Genomic DNA, 19,535 nt, shown 5'->3' with positions numbered 1-19,535 from the left:
GCTCCACCATCTAGTCCTGCTCTCCCTGTTCAGCCTTAACACCCCCACCTCACCCCCTACCCTAGACTCATCAGACAATCCTGAGGACTCAGTCCCCTCTCCTCACTGTGCTCCCTCCTCCCACCCAGCAGCAACGTCCTCCCCACCCAGCCCCACTCTGCCGGTGAAAATCCATTCCCAGGAGGGTTATAATATAGCGTCAACATTTTAAAAAACCAGGTTAAATTCTAGACAGTCAGCAGATGCATCAGTGTGTCTGGGGAGATGTGTGTAGTTTGAAAAAGAATAATTCAATGTTATAATTTTATATTTGGAAAATGGAAAGAAAAACCGTATCATTTTCATAATTCAAACTTGAAAAAGTGAAGCTACTCAAAGTCTTCTTGGCTGGCGCAGATACCAAGAGCAACAACCATTGTCTCATGGGTGGCCACGTGGCAGGATCATATGTACATAGGATATGTATATACATATATATATATTTTTAATAAGCATGATACATAAATATATTATGCATATTAGCCAGCCCTGGTGGTCTAGTGGTTAAGATTCGGTGCTTTCGACCCGGGTTTGTTTCCCGGTCAGGGAACCACACCACCCATCTCTCAGTTGTCACACTGTGGTGGCTGTGTGTTAGTGTGTTGCTGAAAGCTATGCCACCAGTATTTCAAACACCAGCAGGGTCACCCATGGTGGACAGGTTTCAGCGGAGCTTCCAGAATGAGACAGACTAGGAAGAAGGACCTGGCCGCCCACATCCAAAAAAACTGGCCATGCAAACCCTATAAATAGCAGCGGAGCATTGTCTGATATAGCCCAGAAGGTGAGAGGATGGTGCAAAAAGACTGGGCAGGGTTCCGCTCTGCTGTCCACACGGTCACTAGGAGTCAGAATTGACTCAACAGCACTAACAACAATATTATATTACATATAATATGCATAATAAAAAAATCTGGCAAGTCATAAACCATAACGTGAACAGTGATTGTCTCAGGGACGTGGGATTGTGGGTGGTCTCTATTCTTTCACATACACTTGTAAATTTCCCTACTTGGGTACTAAAAATTGACAAAACTCTTTTAAAAATCCTATCCAAATTGGAACCATCTTTTTGGAGGACAATATATACCACAAGCCTTAAAAGCAAACATGCCTTTTGGCCCAGTAATTTTACTTCTAGAAACGTACCCTAAAGAAATGGACGTGTGCAGAGATTTATGTACAAAGATGCCCGTGAAAGCATTGCTCATGCTGATGCAGCCTGGAAAATTAATTGTCCAACAATAAGGGCAGATTAAATAAATGATGAGGATGGAATGCCAGAGAGCTGTTAAAATTCATGATATTGACCAGGAAAAGCCCTGGGAGGAAGTGCAGATGTGTTATTTAGGCAAATCTCAAGAAATGACAAAGAGCCAGTCCAAGGTGTTGCTGGAGACTGTGAGCCCCTGAGCACAGGTGCCACCGTATCAGTGACACACCAAGTCTCCCCAGTGCCAAGAAACCCTCAATAAATATTTTTTGTTGTGGAACTTCACCCCGGATAAAAACAATCCTGAATCCCTATCTCTATTCTATGTGCGCAAACATGCACGTATGCGCGCACACACACATTCATCATACACACCATTCGTTCACTTAATAGAAACGCTCTAGGAGCCAGGTGTTCTTCCAAGACCTGGGGACACAGGCACAGCAGGGAACAACAGAGACCCAAATCTATGACCCCGAGACACACATTCTAGAGGGAGAGACCGACAGTGAAGAAGATAAAGAAGATGGCACCGGGCCTTATGAGAACACAGCCTCCCTCCGAGTGGGGTGGAAGTCACCCAAGGGCATGGCTCTCAGGAGAAGCCTCTGGCTCTGGGTGGGGAGGGGACCCTGGGGGTCGAGGGTGGGCGCAGGAATGCGGCTGGGAGGCTGTTCCAATGACCCAGGCCCTCACGGCAATCTCCACAAACAAGCATCTCAGGGCACCTGGAGCATGACCCAGGACATCCTCTGCATGGTGAGAGTACGGGAGGTTTTCTTTCCTTTTTTTTTTTTTTTTTGTGAGGAAGATCAGCCCTGAGCTAACATCTGATGCCAATCTTCCTTTTTTTTTTTTTTTTTTTTGCTGAGGAAGACTGGCCCTGGGCTAACATCTGTGCCCATCTTCCTCCACTTTATATGGGATGCCACCACAGCATGGCTTGACAAGCAGTGCGTCGGTGCATGCCCAGGATCCAAACCGGCGAACCCCAGGCCACTGCAGTGGAGTGCACGCACTTAACCACTTGCACCACCGGGCCGGGCCACTTATTTTCTTCTTTGAGCTTTTCTGTAGTTTCTAAACCTCTGACATTGACCATTAATCATGAGTATATATAATTAACAATTTTTTAAAATCCCATCCTCCTTTCAGGTTCCAATTCAAACAATGCCTCTCCTGAGAAGCCTGCCTGGATTCCCACCAGTGCCAACAGACCCCCCCCTCTTCTGTGACTGCCCAAGGCCTGGCTCATCCAGAATTAGAAGGGGTCAGTTTTTCCACCCTGGCCAGCCTGGAAGTCCATTCTCAAGGGCAGCGGCTTCCTTGGGACACACACACAGAGGCCCCAGGATCCCCTGGATTCCGTGGGAATTGGGCTGTTCCTCCCCAGGGGGGCCCCCGCTTCTGTCCCTGCCTCCAGGACTGGGCAGACCAGGCCCCTCTGTCCTCTGACCTTTGCCTGTTCCTCCAAGTCCCTCACACACCAGGGAAGCTCTTGGAAGCCTCGAGCTAAGAAATCCATTAGATGAGGGAGCCCCAGGGGCTCCCCGGAGGGGCATCATGGAGACTGGGGAGCCCAGGTGGACGGGCACACTGGCCATCGCTTGTCTTGGGCTTCCTCCTTAGAAGGTGTGTGTATTGGAGTGGGGGGAAAGGTTCTATAGCATTAGACCAAATTGGCGACACTTTGAGAGGTCCCCAACTCGTAGTCTAGCGCCCTGACCCTGGGGTCTGCATGACACCCCAGCCCGGCTCTGGCCTTTCCTGCTCACTTGGAGCCCAGGAGAAGATGCTCCCAGACACCAGGCTCCAACCAGAGGCAGCTCCAGCTTCCCAAGCCAGGGCTCAGCCCCAAAGTCTTTGCCTGTAGCTCCAGGGTCCCCAGGCTGCCACTCAGCACCGCCCTCCCGGCACTGCCCACACTTCACACCACCCCCAGCCCCGGGTTAGGAGGGAGGAGGCAGCCCCAGAGGGTTGGCCCAAGTCTGAGTGGAGTAGGAGGAACGTGCGCTGCAGAGGAAGGGATGAGGTCAGAACTCTCCAGTGCCTAAGGTCAACTTGCCTCAGTGCCCGAGATGGCCTCAGGGGGTGGCTGAGTGCACACACCTGTGGCCGGGTCAGCAGACATGGTCTCGGGGTCCCCTACCCATGTCGACTCACCCGCTGCGCTCACTCTGCTGCTGCCGGGAACATGGGCAGTGGTTCTCCTGGGCCTGGTGTCCAGCCACAGGGGCAGCTGCCAGGAGGCGGCTCTCAGCCCTTCCCCACCCTGGAGGGTTGAGTCTGCCCTGGGGGTGGGAGCAGAACGGGCCCCCGGGCCTCCTTCTCCCCTGGGGAAATCACTCAGCTCCTGCCAGCTGCCCCTGGACAGCACCGTGGGCTGGGTGCTCCCTGCCCTCGGCCGCACCTGCCTCTCCTGGGCCCTCCAGCTCCTGGGCGGGCAGTCAGGGCACTGTCCATGCCACCTGGGAAGTAAGGGCCACTGCCTGGTTGTCAACCGGCCTTTCTGCTCTCCGCGTGGCCTTCTGAGACTGTCTTAGGACAGAGACCCACCTACACCAATCCACACTGCCTCCAAACTCCCCGACAAGGCCCAAAGCCTCGAATGAGCCCCCTGCTGACCCCTTAGCCTCATTCCCTGCCATACCCCCCACGCTCCCTAGACACCCCCCCTTTCCCCACTTCCCAGCCATAAGACCCCAGAGGGCTGAGCTCTGCTGTCTTTGCACCTCAACTTCCTCAGCTTGGACATCCCCCGCAACCAGTCTGACTTAGCCCCATCTCAGGTGAGTTTCCGTCTCCCCCAGGAAACCCCTCCCCAGCAGGGCTGGAGGGCCCTCTCTGTGCTCCCACCACCCATCTCCTCCATTAGGATGCTGAGCACTTGGTGTTGTCATTGTCTGTTGTCCTGCTGTCCCCCCAACTCTGTTGCTGCCCCTGCGCCCGGCACAGTGTCCGCAGAGGTACCGCCCCGGGGAATGAACGATGGCGCGGTGCATGAAGGGCTCAGCGTCTCTGTGGCTCAGAGGGGCTGCCCCTTCATCCAGGACCCAGGTTTACGTGGCCCCCTGGGAGTTGGATGCCCTCCTCACCCGGAGCCCAGCTGGGCACTTTGCCCTCTCAGCCCCTGTCCCCAGGGTGGAAAATATTAAAATATAAAACACACACTGGGTCTGCTCCTCTGGCCTTGGCACAGCTCAGCTCAGGGACGCTGGGCAGGTCACCTCTCCTCTCTGAGCCTTACTTCCCTCATCAAAAAGCAGAAGTGCCTCCCTCCTGGGATCAGTTTAAGGATCCAGTGAAAAAAACTGTAAGCACCGCGCCCAGCCCATGCTCAGCAAGCGCCAGGCACTCCAGACAGGATGGCGCCCCTCCTGTTTCCAGCGGAGCAGCTGTGGCCCAAGAACGGAGGCTCATCTCACCACCAGGGGGCAGTGTTATCCACTCTCAGCTCTGAGCCTGGCAGGGAAGGGGCGGACCCAGATTTCCAGTGAGGCCTGGGGTCCCCTGAGCCTCCAGGGAGGCCCCCACTCTGCAGGCCCCTCAGTCTGTGGGGACAGAAGTTCAGGGGCTGCAGGGTGGTGGGAGCAGGACATGCCCAGGGATGAGGGGGGCTTCCCCAGATCCTGGAGATAAGGGGGCAGTGCTGGGATGGCGTTTAGGGAAAGTGAGGCAGTGGAGCACAGTGGTTAGAACAGGGCCTTGGACGCTAAGAGGCCGGGCCAGAGCTGACCCTGCACTTCAGGGTGTCCACCCCCTGAAGCCCCAGTGTCCTGGGCTGCAACAATAGAGCCGAGAGACCCTCTTACTGGCCCACAGCAGGAGACAGGAGGGTGTGAGAGCAGCCTGCTTGCTGTGGCCTTACTGCCCCGTCAGGGTGTGTTCGTGTGTTTGCCAGAGACTGTGGCCAGTGACGCACTGGCAAAAATGTCCAGTGAGCTGCCGCTCAGGCCGGCGTGGGCGACGGTGGACACCAGGAACCAGCAGCCAGGAGGCCGCGGGGCGGCGGGCTGAGCTGGTCAGACTCTCCATTTAATGATTAAAGCCACACGTCTTAGAACAGGAGTGTAGAGACACACGGATTCCACACGCACACGCACACACACACACGGATTCCCCACGGTGGGGGGGGCACACTCGTGGTTTTCAAACCCTGCAGATACTGAAGGAGCCATAAGTTCCTTTTAGTAGTTGGTCCTTCAAGGCCCATTGTCCTTGATTTACAGCCCTCAGGAGCGACTAAAACCTCGGGGAAGAGAAGGCCGACTTCACTGTGGGCCCCTCCCACCCGCACCTGCGCGGAGGAGAGAAGAGTCCATGGAGCACAGGGCACAGAGTGTAACCCCCACCCCTCACGAAACTCCCACCATAAAAGAAATCGCAGTCACACCCTGTGCATCCTGGGCCTGCCTCCAGAGGGGGCTGGCAGTGGCTCCCAGGCCCGGCCATTGCTGGGACTCATCGGGAGCTTTTAAAAAAGGCAGACGCCCAGGCCCCCTCTAAACCGGCCGAACCAGAATCTCTGGGGTGGGTCTGAGAAGTCTGCATTTATTACAGCCCTGGACCTGGACGGTCATTGGGTTTAGGAACCTGAACTGTCTTTCCTCCCTCTTCCGGTTCTTAGGGACGAAGGAGTGATGATTTTAATGCTCTATGTGCAAATGTCTAAATGCAAATGTCATTTGAGTGGAAGTATTTTCTATCAGTCTTGATAACTGGCTCTAAACGGTTCCAATCGGCCACTTCACCCAGGAATCCAAGGGGCACACATGCACACGTGTGCACACACGCACAGGCGCACGGGGCCCAGGGCCCCACGCTTAGCAGTTTGCCAGGAAGCCAGGCCCCAGGGCCTATCACAATCTCGAAAGAATGCCCAGTCCCCCGGGAGGCTCATGGTCAGCGGTCTGGCGGCAAGGAGGTGTCAGCTGGTGGTCACAGGTGGCGGGCTGCTTCCCAGACGATCTGTAGGGCCATGGAGGCGCAGGGGAGCTGGGCCAGGGTGTAGGCCAGGGAGCGGGTGGGCGCCCGCAGCTTCCCCAGGTAGGCCACGGTGTGCACCATGCGGCCCAGGAAGAAGATGAGGAAGTGCATCCGGGCCACGAAAGGGTCGGGCCCCAGGAAGGAGTAGACGAGGCCCAGGAACAGGAAGGGGTAGATGGTCTCCATGTCGTTCCGGTGGGCTCTGGGAAGGCAAGGGGGTGCGGTCAGCCAGGTGTCAGCTTTGAGAATATCACAGAAGCTGGGGCCCTCTGCCCTGAGAGGCCCCACACAGCTGGGGATCATCTCAGGGGCGCCAGAGTCGAGTCCCTTCACGGCCAGGACAGGGAGAGACCCCAAAGGTGGGAGGGACAGCAACTCCAAGCTCCTATTAGTGGGCTAGGAGCCATGATAGGCTGCTGACTGGGGTTTTCTTACCAAGCCCTAGGGCTGGCCGGGACACGGCCCTTGCCACACTCTCGCCATCTTCCCATCTGGCCTTGGATGCCAGGCAGGAAAAGTGGGGCTCAGCGGGGTGAGTGAGAGCTGGGAAGGAGCCTGGGTCTGACTCGAGCCCATGGTCTTTACCACTGAGGCAGCTGTGAGGTGCCCTCCTTCCAAATGCAGGTTCCTGGGCCCTTCTGAGGGGGATGGCCTAGAACCTGGGAGCATGCATCTGAAATCCACGCCTGGCTCTGTCTTATTCTGCCCCTAAATATAAGCAAACCCCCCTCCCTCTTTCAGGGAAAATAATAACAAGAACAGCGTCCACCCACTGGAGCCAACCAGTTGCCAGACCCTGGCAAAGCTCTCCGTTTCATCCCTGCTATCCAGTTTCTTTTTTGTTTAAAATCATCAAGTGTGTGAGTGTGTGGTGTGTATGGGAGGTGGGGGGCTGTGTATAACTCTGCCATAAATAAATGACCAAGAAAGAAAACTCACCCACTTCTCCTCTAAGAGTCGGTTCACATTTTCCATGACTCCTGCTAATGGGCAGCTTCCCTTACAGAGGGTGGGGAGGTCGAGTCCCATAAATTAGAGACTGAGCAAGTGGCTGAGCCCTAGATGGCATGTTGGAAGCTCAAATAAATAGGAATCCAGTGCCCGGCCCATGACCTCCCCCAAGGACAGGCCATGTGTGTGAGGCACTGGGACACTGCTGGAACCGAAGCCCCCTCTCCAGGCCTTCCGGCTGGAATGCATTTCCCCAATGCTGCGCCAATGGGCCAGGCCCAGCCAGCAGCCCCGGTATGGTGACTTGCTGTAGAGTCCTCCTCTTCCCTCCCACTTGCAAGGAGAGCCTTAGGCAAAGGCCATGGTATGTGGCCTGATGGAAAGGAATTGGGCTGGACAGGGCAGGGAAGAGGCCTGCAGCACTTGGCCGCCCAGTGTTGTAGGGGTCTCTGCAGCATGACTGGGGTGGGTGTGGTCAGGGAAGGAGACTGCACTCAGGCACTGCAGCCTGAATGATAAGGGGCTATCTGTGCAGGGGAAGAACTTTCCAGGGAAAGGGATGGGCACATGCAAAGGCACTGAGGTGGGAATGAGCATAATGTTTTCAAGGCACAGAAAAGTGACCCATGTGGCTGAAGTGTGGTGCACAGAGGGAGTAAGGCAGGATAAGAGCGGGAGACGGGCCTTGTGAAGCAGGATAAGGAGTCTGGAATTCAATCTGAGTGTACAAAAGCTCCCGTAAACCCAGCAGGGCCTGGATCTGTCTCAGGTCAAACTCAGGACATGGCAGTTGGTGTCTTTGTCCCCATGTCCTGGAGCCAACATGAGCCTCCCTTCTCCTTTTCTCCCAAATCTCCACCTGGGGACCCAGCCACAGGGAAAGCAAGTCTGCGGGAGGGTGGGCCTCACCCAGCTGGGCAAAGGCTGCTGGCTCCCATGCCAAAGAGAGGCGGGCCCTGGCCAGATCTTGGCTGCAGGGAAGGAGAGGCAGAAACTGAGGGCCGGTGCCCTCCAGTTCCCCAGTCGAGCAAGTCCCTCCCCTGACTTGTGAGCTATGAGGGAGGAGGCAGCAAGTGTTCCTCTCAAACCACTCTGCCCTGCGGAAATGGAGCTGAGTATACCAACGTCCCCCATTCCCTGTTAGAGGGACACCCTTGGAAAACCCATTTTAGATGAAGTCAGTGTGTCCCAGAACAGGGTCTGCCTCCCACAGGTGCCCAACGAGATGGTGCCACCTGGATGAGTATTTTTGTCATACTTTTGTATTTATCTGAAACTATCAGAAAAGCATAACTAGCCTCGGAAACCCTTTCATTCAGATACTTTTCCTTAAAGTATGTATTTATATATATATATATTTTTTTTTTGTGAGGAGATCAGCCCTGAGCTAACATCCGCCAATCCTCCTCTTTTTTTTTTTTTTTGCCGAGGAAGACGGCCCTGGGCTAACATCTGTGCCCATCTTCCTCCACTTTATATGGGACGCCGCCACAGCATGGCTTACCAAGCAGTGCGTCGGTGCGCGCCCGGGATCCGAACCAGCGAACCCCGGGCCGCCACAGCGGAGCGCGCGCACTCAACCGCTTGCGCCACCGGGCCGGCCCCTGTATTTATATTTTAAGAGTGAGTCCGTTTTTAGAAAGCTGCTGAGAGAATCGTTGGCCAAACCCCAAAGAGCAGGTGAGAGAAAGATGCCGGGGAAACAGGGCGGAGAGGAGGGATAGGATGGGAGGTTCACGGCCGGCGGGCAGCGGGCCTGCTCTCCGGGGCAGGACCCAGGGGTGGGGAGGGGCAGCCCTCGCAGAAAACCACGCATTGGGTGCTGAGCCCCATCAATTGGGACTAGAGGACTCAGAGCCCACCAGTGACCGGGGAGAGGTGGCTGGGAGCTGAGAAAGTCCTAAAGCTCTGACGTTCAGCCCCTGGGCTGGCCCAGCCACCCTCCTCCCTCTGGTATGTCTCAGACCACAGTGGGGGCCCCCACGAAGCCACAGGTGGTGCCAGGGACAGGGAGAGGTGGGGAAACCAGGGATGATGCAACAAAACCCCTCCCCTCCTCCCCACCCCAGGATCTGAACCGAGACACGTGGAAGGAGTCATGTATGGGAGAGGCGCTTGGGCAAAACGTGGCGTTCCAATAATAACCACTTTTTTAAGGCAAAAGTCACCCAAAGCAAATTCCCGCTAGACTGGACTTGCAGAGTCGACTGGACTTGCAGAGTCGACTGGACTTGCAGAGTCGACTGGACTTGCAGAGTCGACTGGACTTGCAGAGCCGCCCGCGGCCCCAGGCTGCCCCTCCCCCTCAGCAGACAAGGTAACAGCCGCCCAGGGTATCAAGTGACAGGGTGGGGAGAGGGAGACCTGCAGTGACCCCCAGGCATCCTGGGCAGGCACAGCTGCTGGTGGCCACGCCAGCTCTCTCCCCTTCCCTCAGCCCTGCTCTCCATCCCCATTGGTGATTTCCTTGAATTCAGGTTTGATACAACGTCAAGTCGGCTTCGTTGTAAAGGCAGGTAGAAACCGGAGTAAAATCGAGTTCATGCAGAGCAGGGAGTATTCAGGAGCAGAGCCCACGCATCAGACGGCCTGGGCTCAATGGCAGCTGAGCCATCACAAGCCACGTGGCCTGGGCAAGCCTGTTTCTTCCTCTACAGGTAACAGTACCCTCCTCAGAAGGTTGTTGGGAGGGCTAAGCGAGTTAGAATCTATAAAGTGCCAAGAACGCTGCCTGTCGCCAAGTAGGTGCGTCCTAAGTTAGCTGCCATCTTCTTCGTCATCGTCACCATCACCAGCCCTGTCCTGGACACAACTGTTAAAGCTAACGTCACCCTCTCGGTTCTGCCGGACTCCAGACCACCCAGAGACGCCTTGGCCAAATTAATAAAACACAGTTTATGGTGCGCTGGAAAAGGCGCACTGGGCCAGGAGCTGCCTCTCCACCAGGATGCTAATGAGCTCCTTGGCCTCGGGCAAGGCTCCTCCCTCTCTGGGCCACGGCTCACCATCCATAGAACGGATGTGTTGGATAAGATTTTAAGGGACTTCTAGGGCTGAGATTTCAGGACCCAATCTCCTGACAAACCAGTGCACGCAGATTAAGTCCACATACTCCACACAGTCAGAATACTCCAAAGCCTGGGTCAGGGGTCTGCTTCCTGCCTTGGGACCACTCAGATACCCCCCCTCACTGCAGTTTCATACACATAGAGTCGAAATTTGGCCAAAACACACAGCGCCGGGAGACTGGGTAGGCGTCGTGGAAAGAAGGTGGCTGGGCTTTGTTGTGTCCTTGAAAGCTGCTTCCCAACCCCCCAGAGCCGGGCTCGTGTTGTGGCTGCAGCCCATGCTAACCTGCAAGGCAGATTCATCCTCCAGGAACCGAGGCCTAAGTGCTTTCCTGTGTGTGCAGAAGGTGACCCCCATGGCACCATAAACTGGTCTAATATTTAACCCACTTTTCCCTCAGGGCATCTCCCACTCAGGTTCCAGCCAGTTCTCCAGTCCTGGACGCCAGGATGTGTGGTTCTCTGAGCTCTGCGCCCTCAAGGTTCCGTGACATTAGGTGAGGTTCAGGAGGAAGAGGAGGAGCCCTAGGGGACCAGGGATCCCCCAGTCTGGCAAGGTAAGTCCCCAATAAATACCAGGACATGGTAGGCCCCCAATAAATACTTGCTGAATGGCTGTAACACCTTAGTAGATAAGAAGTGCTCGAAAAGCACTGAATTGAATTTCAACCACCTGAGCATCGGTACTTTACGGTGGGTCATTTTGATCAGAGGAAAACATTGCATTGGACGAGTGGAAATGTCCCGGCACCACATGGGTCGGTTGTCTCTCCGTGGCAGGGTTACAGCCAGTGAAAATAAAACAGGTGTTCATAAGCCCATGTAAGCACTCCTGTGCCACGAGTAAGCTTTGGTACCTAGAACCCCTGAACCCCAGGAGATGGCAGACGCATCTCTTGGTGATTCAGCTGTGAGCCGGCTCAGGCTACCCGCAGTCATGGCAGCCGGCTGCCTCAACTACTCATCTTGTCCTTCTCCACCGCGCAGGAGAGGAAGCCAACCAGTACTGAGGGTGGGGTGAGGGTCACCAGCATGGATTCACGTGTGGGTCAGGCTTTTGTTCACTAAAGTACAACCAGTGCTTAGCACAGTGCCCTGCACACAGTAGGTGCTCATTAAATGTTGAAAGAATGGAAGGATGGGTGATGGACCTCACACCAAGGACTATCACTATAGTTACAGTAGAAAGGGTGAAAGAGCAAAGAATTTCGCTTCCTACGCTACACATTTCTGTAATTTTTAAAAACCACAAGTAAGTATATTATTTTCAATGGCCGAGAAAACCATAAAAAAATAAACCACTGACTGTCTTTTAATAAAAGTACCTCTATCATTTCTGCTGCAGCACCCCACACATTTCCACCTGTGATGCAGGGGAAGGTGTTGAGAACCCCCCGAGGCTTCGTCTCCTGTCTCTCTCCCATCCAGCGACCCATCCTCCCACCTCTCCACAGAACTCCGCTGACAACCCCAGCCCCCGGAGTGCCACCTCCTCACCCTCCAGCTTGATGATGTACAATAGGGAGGAAACCACCAAAAAGTCCAACATGAGACTGGTCACATAAAGTTAACACAATCTGATGGAATTTTATGCAGCCATTTTTTGAGTCAGTTTTTGAGTAATATTTACTGACATGGAAAGTGCTCATGAAATAATGTTAACCGAAAAAAATCAGAACCCTAAATTGGGTAGATAATGCCTGCCTGATTTTATGAAAAATATTTAGACACAGAAGAGAAAGAGGAGACAGATGATAATGTTAACAGTGATTAGAAAGGTGAGTGGTTTTCCTTTTTCTCCTCTGTGTATTTTCAACGTTACCAAAATTGTCTGCAAGCAGTAGTTCTGAGTTTTGTAGTAAGAAAAATTGTTTTTGATTGGCTGAGGGATGCTAAGCGTATGAGATGATATTCAACTTCACTCAGAATAAAAGAAATGCAAAGTCAAACCAGAATGTGACATAAATTTTCACCTATTGGGGCCGGCCCAGCGGCGCTACCAGTTAAGTGTGCGTGCTCCACTGCAGCGGCCCGGGGTTCGCCGGTTCGGATCCCGGGCGCGCACCGAGGCACCGCTTGGCAAGCCATGCTGTGGTGGAGTCCCATATAAAGTAGAGGAAGACGGTCACGGATGTTAGCCCAGGGCCAGTCTTCCTCAGCAAAAGAAGAGGAGGATTGGCAGATGTTAGCTCAGGACCAATATTCCTCACACACAAAAAAAAAAAAGAACAGTCTGAGGGGGTCAGGGAGGCAGAAGACCTTGGTCCCCCTGGTGTCCCCCAAGCCCTGGGTGTCCAGACAAGGGATTGAAAGGCCAGGCTGCGGCCAGGCCGAGGCCCAACTGTACTTGCCTGAGGCAGCGTTCCACGTCCTGGTCGTTCCGGCAATACTGGAGGCCTCCGTGTCGCAGGGCATCCTCGGGGTTGGCAAAAGCCTGGAATACATCAGCTGAGAATTACTGTTCGTGAGACAGACGGCCCGGCTGCCTGGCTCTGCAGCGGTGCGGTCACACACACATCCATCCACCAGCATCCACGAGCTCCTACTATGTGCCAAGTACTGGGGTCTCCCTGCGAACAAAGCCGCTCTGGACTGAACGTCTGTGTCCCCCGCAAATTCATATACTGAAACCTAAACCCCAATGTGATGGTATTTGGAGGTGGTGCCTTTGGGATGTGATTAGATCACGAGGGTGGAGTCCTCATGAACGGGGTCAGTGCCCTTATAAAAGATGCCCCAGAGAGCTCTGTTGCCCTCTCCGCCATGTGAGGACGCAGCAAGAAGACAGCCATCTGTGAACCGGGAAGCGGGCCCTCACCAGACACTGAATCTGCCGGCACCTTGATCTCGGACTTCTGGCCTCCAGAACTGTGAGAAATAAATTTCAGTTGTTTATAAGCTGCCGGGTCTATGGTATTTTGTTACAGCAGCCCGAGTGGACTAAGACAGGCCCTCCTGTGCCTGCTCCTGTGAAGCTTACCGTCTGCTGGGGGAATTGCCTATGAACCAGGGAAGACCGGGTGGTGAATCTGAAGAAAGGGAAGACAGGGGCCGGCCCAGGGGTGTAGTGGTTAAGTTCGCAAGCTCTGCTTTGGCCGCCCAGGGTTCGCTGGTTCGGATCCCGGGTGCGGACATATGCACCACTTATGAAGCCGTGCTGTGGTGGCGTCCCACATATAAAGGAGAGGAGGATGGGCACGGATGTTAGCCCAGGGCCAATCTTCCTCAGCAAAAAAGAGGAAGATTGGCAACAGATGTTAGGTTAGGGCCGATCTTCCTCACCAAAAAAGAAAGAAAGAAAGAAAGAAAGAAAGAAATGGAAAACAGGGTTGGCCTTGAGAATGCCCACAGGAGACCTGACCGAGTCTTGGGGTCAGAGAAGGCTTCTCCAGGGCAGTGACATTAAAGCTGAGGCTTAAAGATGCATCAACATTAACCAGATGAAGGGAGGACTGGAGCAACAGCATTCAAGACATAAGGGAGAGTATGTGCAAAGGCCCCGGAGTCAGAAGAACATGGGCATGTTTGAAAAACAGAAAACCAGAGCCAGAGCCCGCTTCCATCACCTCCCTAGGGTGTAGCTCCCCCCGCTCCTTACTAGCTGACACTGAAGCACAGAGAGCAAGGGACAGAGGCCCAAGACAAAGTTGCAGGGGTTGGCAGGGGTCCTAGAGGCACCCTAAGAATTTAGACTTTGAACCAAGAGCAATGAGAGTGGGAACTCCAGCTCCCACTGACTAACTGCGGGTTTCTCAACTTCTCTGAGCCTCGGATTCCTCATCTGTGAACTCTGGATCAAATGGAGCTCATCTGCCCTGAGGAGAGGGAAGGAGAGAACTGGAGAAGCCTCCAGCACAACGTGGCCGGCACAAGAAGGGGCTTAATGAACTGTCGGCGGAAGGCAGAGACTTAAGGTCACACTCCAGTCATTAAAGGCCCACGCCCGTCACCCATGCTCCACCCTTCCCTGCTGGCATCCAGGCAAGCTGGCCCCACCAACCTTTCAGCAACCTGAACCTCAGCGGCAGGTTTTCTAAAGTGCTCACCCAACGGCAAATCTTGCTGCTTCTGACTCATGGGCCCTTGTGACATCTGTCCCCAAGCCCTGGTTTGTCCTGTCTGGTGGGCCTGGCCCTGCCCCAGCCCAGAGGTGAACAGATCACGTGACCGATGCCTGTCACGGTCAGAATTGGAGCCCCCACACCCAGAATTCCTCTCCGCTAGCCCTTAAGTCACGGAATCACCAACTCTGATGGCTGTGCACAGTCTGTGGACCCATGACTGCCTTCAAGGGGCCTTAGCATCTGGCAGGCAGCAGCCTTTGGAGTCCGAGGTCCACGAGGTTGCTCATTCCTGAAAACAGAACTGGAGGACAGGTGGCCCTGGCCAGGCGCCAGCCGCAGTGCAGACCAGAAGAGGCCAGAGTGATAGAAGCTGGGGGACGACCTCTAGTGGGGGCGAGGGGGCAGGCCTCCCGACGCATCCCACGGAGGGATCTGGGGCCGTTCGTGTTAATTCCAGTGGTTAATAAGTAGTGAGAACTAACACTGATGGAGCACTTGCTCTGTGCCAGGCGTGAATTCTCCTGGCACCACTATGACCATCGGCAGTTTACAGATGAGGAAACTGAGCTCCCAGACTCCCCCATGGTCCCAAGGCTGGTGAGTGGAGCAGCCAGAGCCCGCATCCATCACCTCCCCACAGTGTAGCTCTCCTGCTCCTTCCTGGCTGACACTGAATGCCAAGCAGAAATGAGAGGGACACTGGAGAGGGGCACCTCAGGGCCAGCCCGAGGGGAGGTTTCCTTCCGCCACTCCCCACTGACCAGGCACAAAGGCACTCCAACAGGCTTGTCTCCTCCCCTCCCCCGGATTTACACTGAAAGGAAAGCTCTGGGCTGTGCCCTCTGGTAAGAACCCCACCAGCAAGGTGTGGGTTCTGGAGCTGGACAGCTGGGTTCAAACCAGACTCTGGCCTTCACAAGTTATGTCTCCTCTCTGAGCCCAAAATAAGCTGAGTACAGCTCCTCCCCTCTTTCCCCAGGGCCGTGGCGGGGATTAAATGCTCAGCTCCCTGGAAGGACCCAATGGGCGGAGGTAGCTGTCCCTGCTCCACGCCTGTATCCCGCATCCCAGGATGGGCAGAGGCAGGGACAAGTCAGGCGTGATCAGTGTGCCTCTGCTTCAATGTCAGCTCCCCTAGGGGGCTGGCCTGCCTTCAGTCCTGCCTGTACCTGTGCCAGGGGCTGAGCCCGACTCTTGGGCGAGATCCCGCTCCCCAGTGTCCACCCCCCACGCCATGCCAGAGCCAGCCTCGCCATGCCTTTGCACTGGATAAAGGGGGAAAACGGGGCACAGATTCTGGAAACAGTTCCTCTCTGAAACACCTGGGAGGATGATCAGTAGGTACCCTCGGGCCTCCGCGCCTGACGGGAGGGCTGGCGCGCTTGTCCGGCAACTTCTGGGGCTCTGGCTGTCCAGCGCCAGCAGAGTCGTCCCAGAACAGTCGGCCCGCCCACCCGCCCGCCCCAGCTCAGATCTGGGCCTCTTTAATGTTGTTTTGGCTCCCGGACTCGGCCTGGTGGGGGAAATTCCTCCCTGAAAACTCCAGTGGATCCTGGCTGAGACCTGGCCCCTAGAGGCTGCCACGAGTTTGGAAGCGACCTCCCCGGCACGTTGGGAATTTCCACTTAAAGGTTTCTCGGGCTCCTGTTTCACCGGTTCCCACTCCGCCCAAATATCAGATCTCCTGTGCCGGGAAGCCGCCAGGTCAGACCGAGGCTTTCTGCTCCTCGCTCCACCCTCCGGGACCTGCTTCCCTCCGAGAGGCAGCGGAGCTCAGCGGCACTCCTGGAGAACTCACCTGGTGGCACAGCCAGGGAGTAAATGCTCTTAAAACAGAGGACAAGAAGGTGCGGTCCGGCTGGAACCGAGGGCCAGAGGGGCACCATCCCAAGGGCTGGAAGAGGCACCTAGGTCCAGAGCCTGCTCAACACTCTGGTCCTGAAAACACCGTGGCCAAGTTTCTCCTGTCCTGGACCTTCCCGCAGGGCGGCGAGAGACGCGCGCGCACCGGCTGGGGTACCCGAGGGCCGCACGTACCTTCTTCCGCAGCCGTACTTGGCCGGTGATGACGGCCACTGCGTACATCTTGATGACCAGCAGCGTGCTGCAGAGCAGGAAGGCCGGGAGCGCCTGGCCGCTCACCATCGCCAGGCTGGAGGGTGGCATCTTGCCGGCGGGAGCTCTGGGGAAGACGGCGAGAGCAGGCGTGTGGCTCTGTCTCTGAGAGCAGGGAGGAGGCGGGGAGAGCCGCGACGGAGGCCTGTCTACACTCAGCACCCGCCTACTCCCAGCGCCAGAAGCAACTTCTGCCTCCAGATGCTGGGAGAAGCAGAGAGCGGGAGGAGCGGGAGGTGTTCCCGGTCCAGCCCCTGGCCGGGGACCACGCCTCCCTGCCAAATCCTTAAACACTTTCTAATCAGTTTCCTTCTCCATAAAATGCGGGTGTTCCGCACTGCCTGCCTTCTAGGAGGTGCGACAAAGCCGGGCACCTGACAGGACCTCCACAGGTGGCTGATGTCGCTGATCTGTGCCCACCTCTCTGAAGGTCAAGGCAGGTGGTGGGTGTGAGAACTGAGCCTCTGTCCCCACACTCAGCCTAGACACTTGAACCACAGCCACATCTACACTGATGTGACTTTGCTATTTGTGGTAGGCTGAATAATGTCCCACCAAACATGTCCACGTCCCCATCCCCCGAGCCTGCGCATACGTTACCATATGTGGCAAAAGGGACTTTGCAGATGGGAATAAGTAAGGATGTGGAGATGGGAGATTACTCTAGATTATCTGAGTAAATCCAGTTCCATCACAAAGGTCCTCCCAAGAGAGAGGCAGTAGAATTAGAGGGAGAAAAGATGTGAAGACAGGAGCAGAGGTCAGAGGGGAGAGAAGATGCTATAGGGCTGGCTTTGAAGATGAAGGGAGGGGCCCTGAGCCCCTCTAGAATGCAGGTGCCTCTAGAAACTGGAAAAAACCTGGAAACAAATTCTCCCTGAGAGCTTCCCAAAGGCCTTGACTTTAGCCCTCTGAAGTTGGTTTAGGACTTCTGGCCTCCAGGACTGTAAGAGAATAAACTTGTGTTGTTTTAAGCCACTAAATTTGAGGCAACTTGTTACAGCAGCTGCAGGAAACTAGCACACTATCCCACTGTCTCTCTTAGCATCACTAGCACTAGCGTCAGCTGTGTGGCCTTAGGCAAGCTGTTTCTCTCTCTGAACCTGTTTCCTCAACTGTAAAATGCAACTGACAGTAAGTCCCTCCCCACAGCAGTTGTGGGAACTAAGGGGAGTCGTGTCTAATTGTTAGCCACCTGGCACGTAGTAGGCCGTCCATCAGTATGAGCCTCTGAGCCTCAGTTTCTTCCTCCTCAGAATGGGGATAATGATCCCTATCCAGCAGGGTTGCCAGGAGGGAGGCTCTTGGAAACCCCCGCCCTTGCTGCTGGGGGCAGTGGGTTGGGGAGTGAGGAGGTGGGGGCCGTACATTCTGGTCCATTTGATATGTGCCAAACCTTCCTTTGTCTGGACAAAAGATGTGTTTGTAAACCAACCCCCTGTTTCTGGAGCATGGCGCTGCCAGACAGGGTTGTCCCAGCCTCACGAGATAAATGATAGGTCGTGATCAGGGACAGGACGTAGAAAGCATTGGATGTCCTGAAACATGTTTTATCTCTGACTGTATGTTGGGAGGAACTGTGCTGGCTTGCTCCTTGCTGATGTTTCTGTCTGAGAGCAGAGGATGTCTGCCTCTCTCGCCTCCAGCTCGGGAGAACCGCTGGAGGTGGCTGTCTTTGTCAAAAGGCTCAGTTACTGGGTTGATGTCTGGTGTCTGCACCCTCCCCAGAATCGAGGACCAGAGACATCCCGAGAGAGGACCCTCAGTGTCCATCCCTCCTTGGACGGGACGTGCTCTGTCCTGCTCAGTCTTCCGAAACAAGATAGAAACCTCTCCAGTGGAGTCTGGGAAAACCAGCGTGGGCAAAGAGCAGATTATTACCTACTATTACCTGGAGCCAAAAATAAGAGGGGCTTTGTAGGGAGGCCCTTCTGACTGATGTGTGTGACTTCATGGTAGGAATCTTTTCGTCATCGTCTGCTGAAATGAGCCAGTTAAGCCAGGGCTTGGCAAGGAGGACAAACCCTTCTCTGATCTTCCGCCAAGAATTTCCCTCCAGCCTCCCTCAATCGGTGGAAGCTGCTGTTTGGTTTTTGGTGGTGGTGATGAGGGTGGTGGTACTTTTCTCTGAACTCCAGTTACAGTCTCTGCCTGTAAAATGGGATTGGCGGCCCCTGCCTTGCAGCGAGTGGGGGACTGGAGACAGTATGCAAGAGCACAAGGCGGGGGGTGGGGGCGTGCTTACCGCGAGCCTGGCCCCGAGGCCCATGAGAAACATAGCGGTGCCTGTACAAAAATGAGGGCAAGAGACGGCCCGAGCCCATCCCAGGAGGAGGCCTCCTGGGTGTTAGAAATGTTTTATATCTTGACCTGGTGGTGGTTACACAGGTGGATATATATGTAAAAATTCACTGAGACGTATCATCGAATTTTGTTACTTTACTGTATTTAAAAAAAAAAAACCCACAATAGTTTTCCCATCACAACTCTGAGCAAAGAGGAGGTGTTATGTCTAAAGCCCCATGTGGCTTCTTCCAGCTCACCCACCTAGGCATTTCCTGAGGATCAGAGACGAGCTCTTCATGCTGTTTAATTGTCTGTGACTTCAGAGGAGGCTCCGAGAGAGGAGGAAGTGGCCGCACCTCGGCCGCTGGTTCCTGACCTCAGTGAGTATTGCTCGGGCTTTCTCCAGCCAGAGATGGGGAAACACAGTGATGAAAAAATGAAGTGACCTTTAAGTCAGATTTGTACTGTAGTCATCACTGCAGCATCAACCTCCTCAGAGAGGCAGGGTTTTTGAAATGTGGTAAGCAGTCTGCAGAAGAGGCAAAGTAGATTAGTGAGCACTTTCCGATGGCTCTGCAGCCCCTCCTGGGGCAGAGGTGACCTCTCAGGATGAGCAATTCAATGAAAGACTATTCTGTCTGCCAGCTCACCTCTCCTGCCTACCTTCCTCTGGGAAATCACACCCTTCCTTTCAGGAACTGTACTCCTATTGCCTGTAATTCTGATGGGACAACCAATCAGAATACTCCATGTTCTTCATATAGGGCAGCCATGTGACCCAGACCAGCCAATCACAATGTTCCTGGCATCTGG

General features: G+C 54.8%; 1 protein-coding gene across 1 annotated transcript; it reads right to left on the bottom strand.

Annotated features, from left to right (window-relative positions):
• Positions 1-5,266: 5,266 nt before the first annotated feature.
• On the bottom strand, positions 5,267-16,607 carry PTGES (prostaglandin E synthase). The gene is made up of 3 exons (XM_004423566.3): positions 16,359-16,607; positions 12,609-12,691; positions 5,267-6,440 (listed from the first exon to the last, which is right to left on the bottom strand). Exons 1-3 carry the CDS (start codon positions 16,485-16,487, stop codon positions 6,191-6,193), a joined length of 462 nt encoding a protein of 153 aa, XP_004423623.1. The 5' UTR covers positions 16,488-16,607; the 3' UTR covers positions 5,267-6,190.
• Between the last annotated feature and the right edge of the window lie 2,928 nt (positions 16,608-19,535).

The sequence above is a fragment of the Ceratotherium simum genome, chromosome 29 (assembly GCF_057802395.1).
Source record: "Ceratotherium simum simum isolate JZ-2026a chromosome 29, ASM5780239v1, whole genome shotgun sequence".
Lineage (NCBI taxonomy): Eukaryota > Metazoa > Chordata > Mammalia > Perissodactyla > Rhinocerotidae > Ceratotherium > Ceratotherium simum.
This window is presented reverse-complemented; position numbering and strand designations above follow the sequence as displayed.

Excerpts from the sequence above, each read along its gene's own strand:
- PTGES (XM_004423566.3), bottom strand. The coding sequence starts at position 16,487 with ATGCCACCCTCCAGCCTGGCGATGGTGAGCGGCCAGGCGCTCCCGGCC. Across the intron at positions 12,692-16,358 it reads AAGTACGGCTGCGGAAGAAG|GCTTTTGCCAACCCCGAGGA; the intron begins GTACGTGCGGCC and ends GATGTATTCCAG. Across the intron at positions 6,441-12,608 it reads GACGTGGAACGCTGCCTCAG|AGCCCACCGGAACGACATGG; the intron begins GCAAGTACAGTT and ends TTGCCTTCCCAG.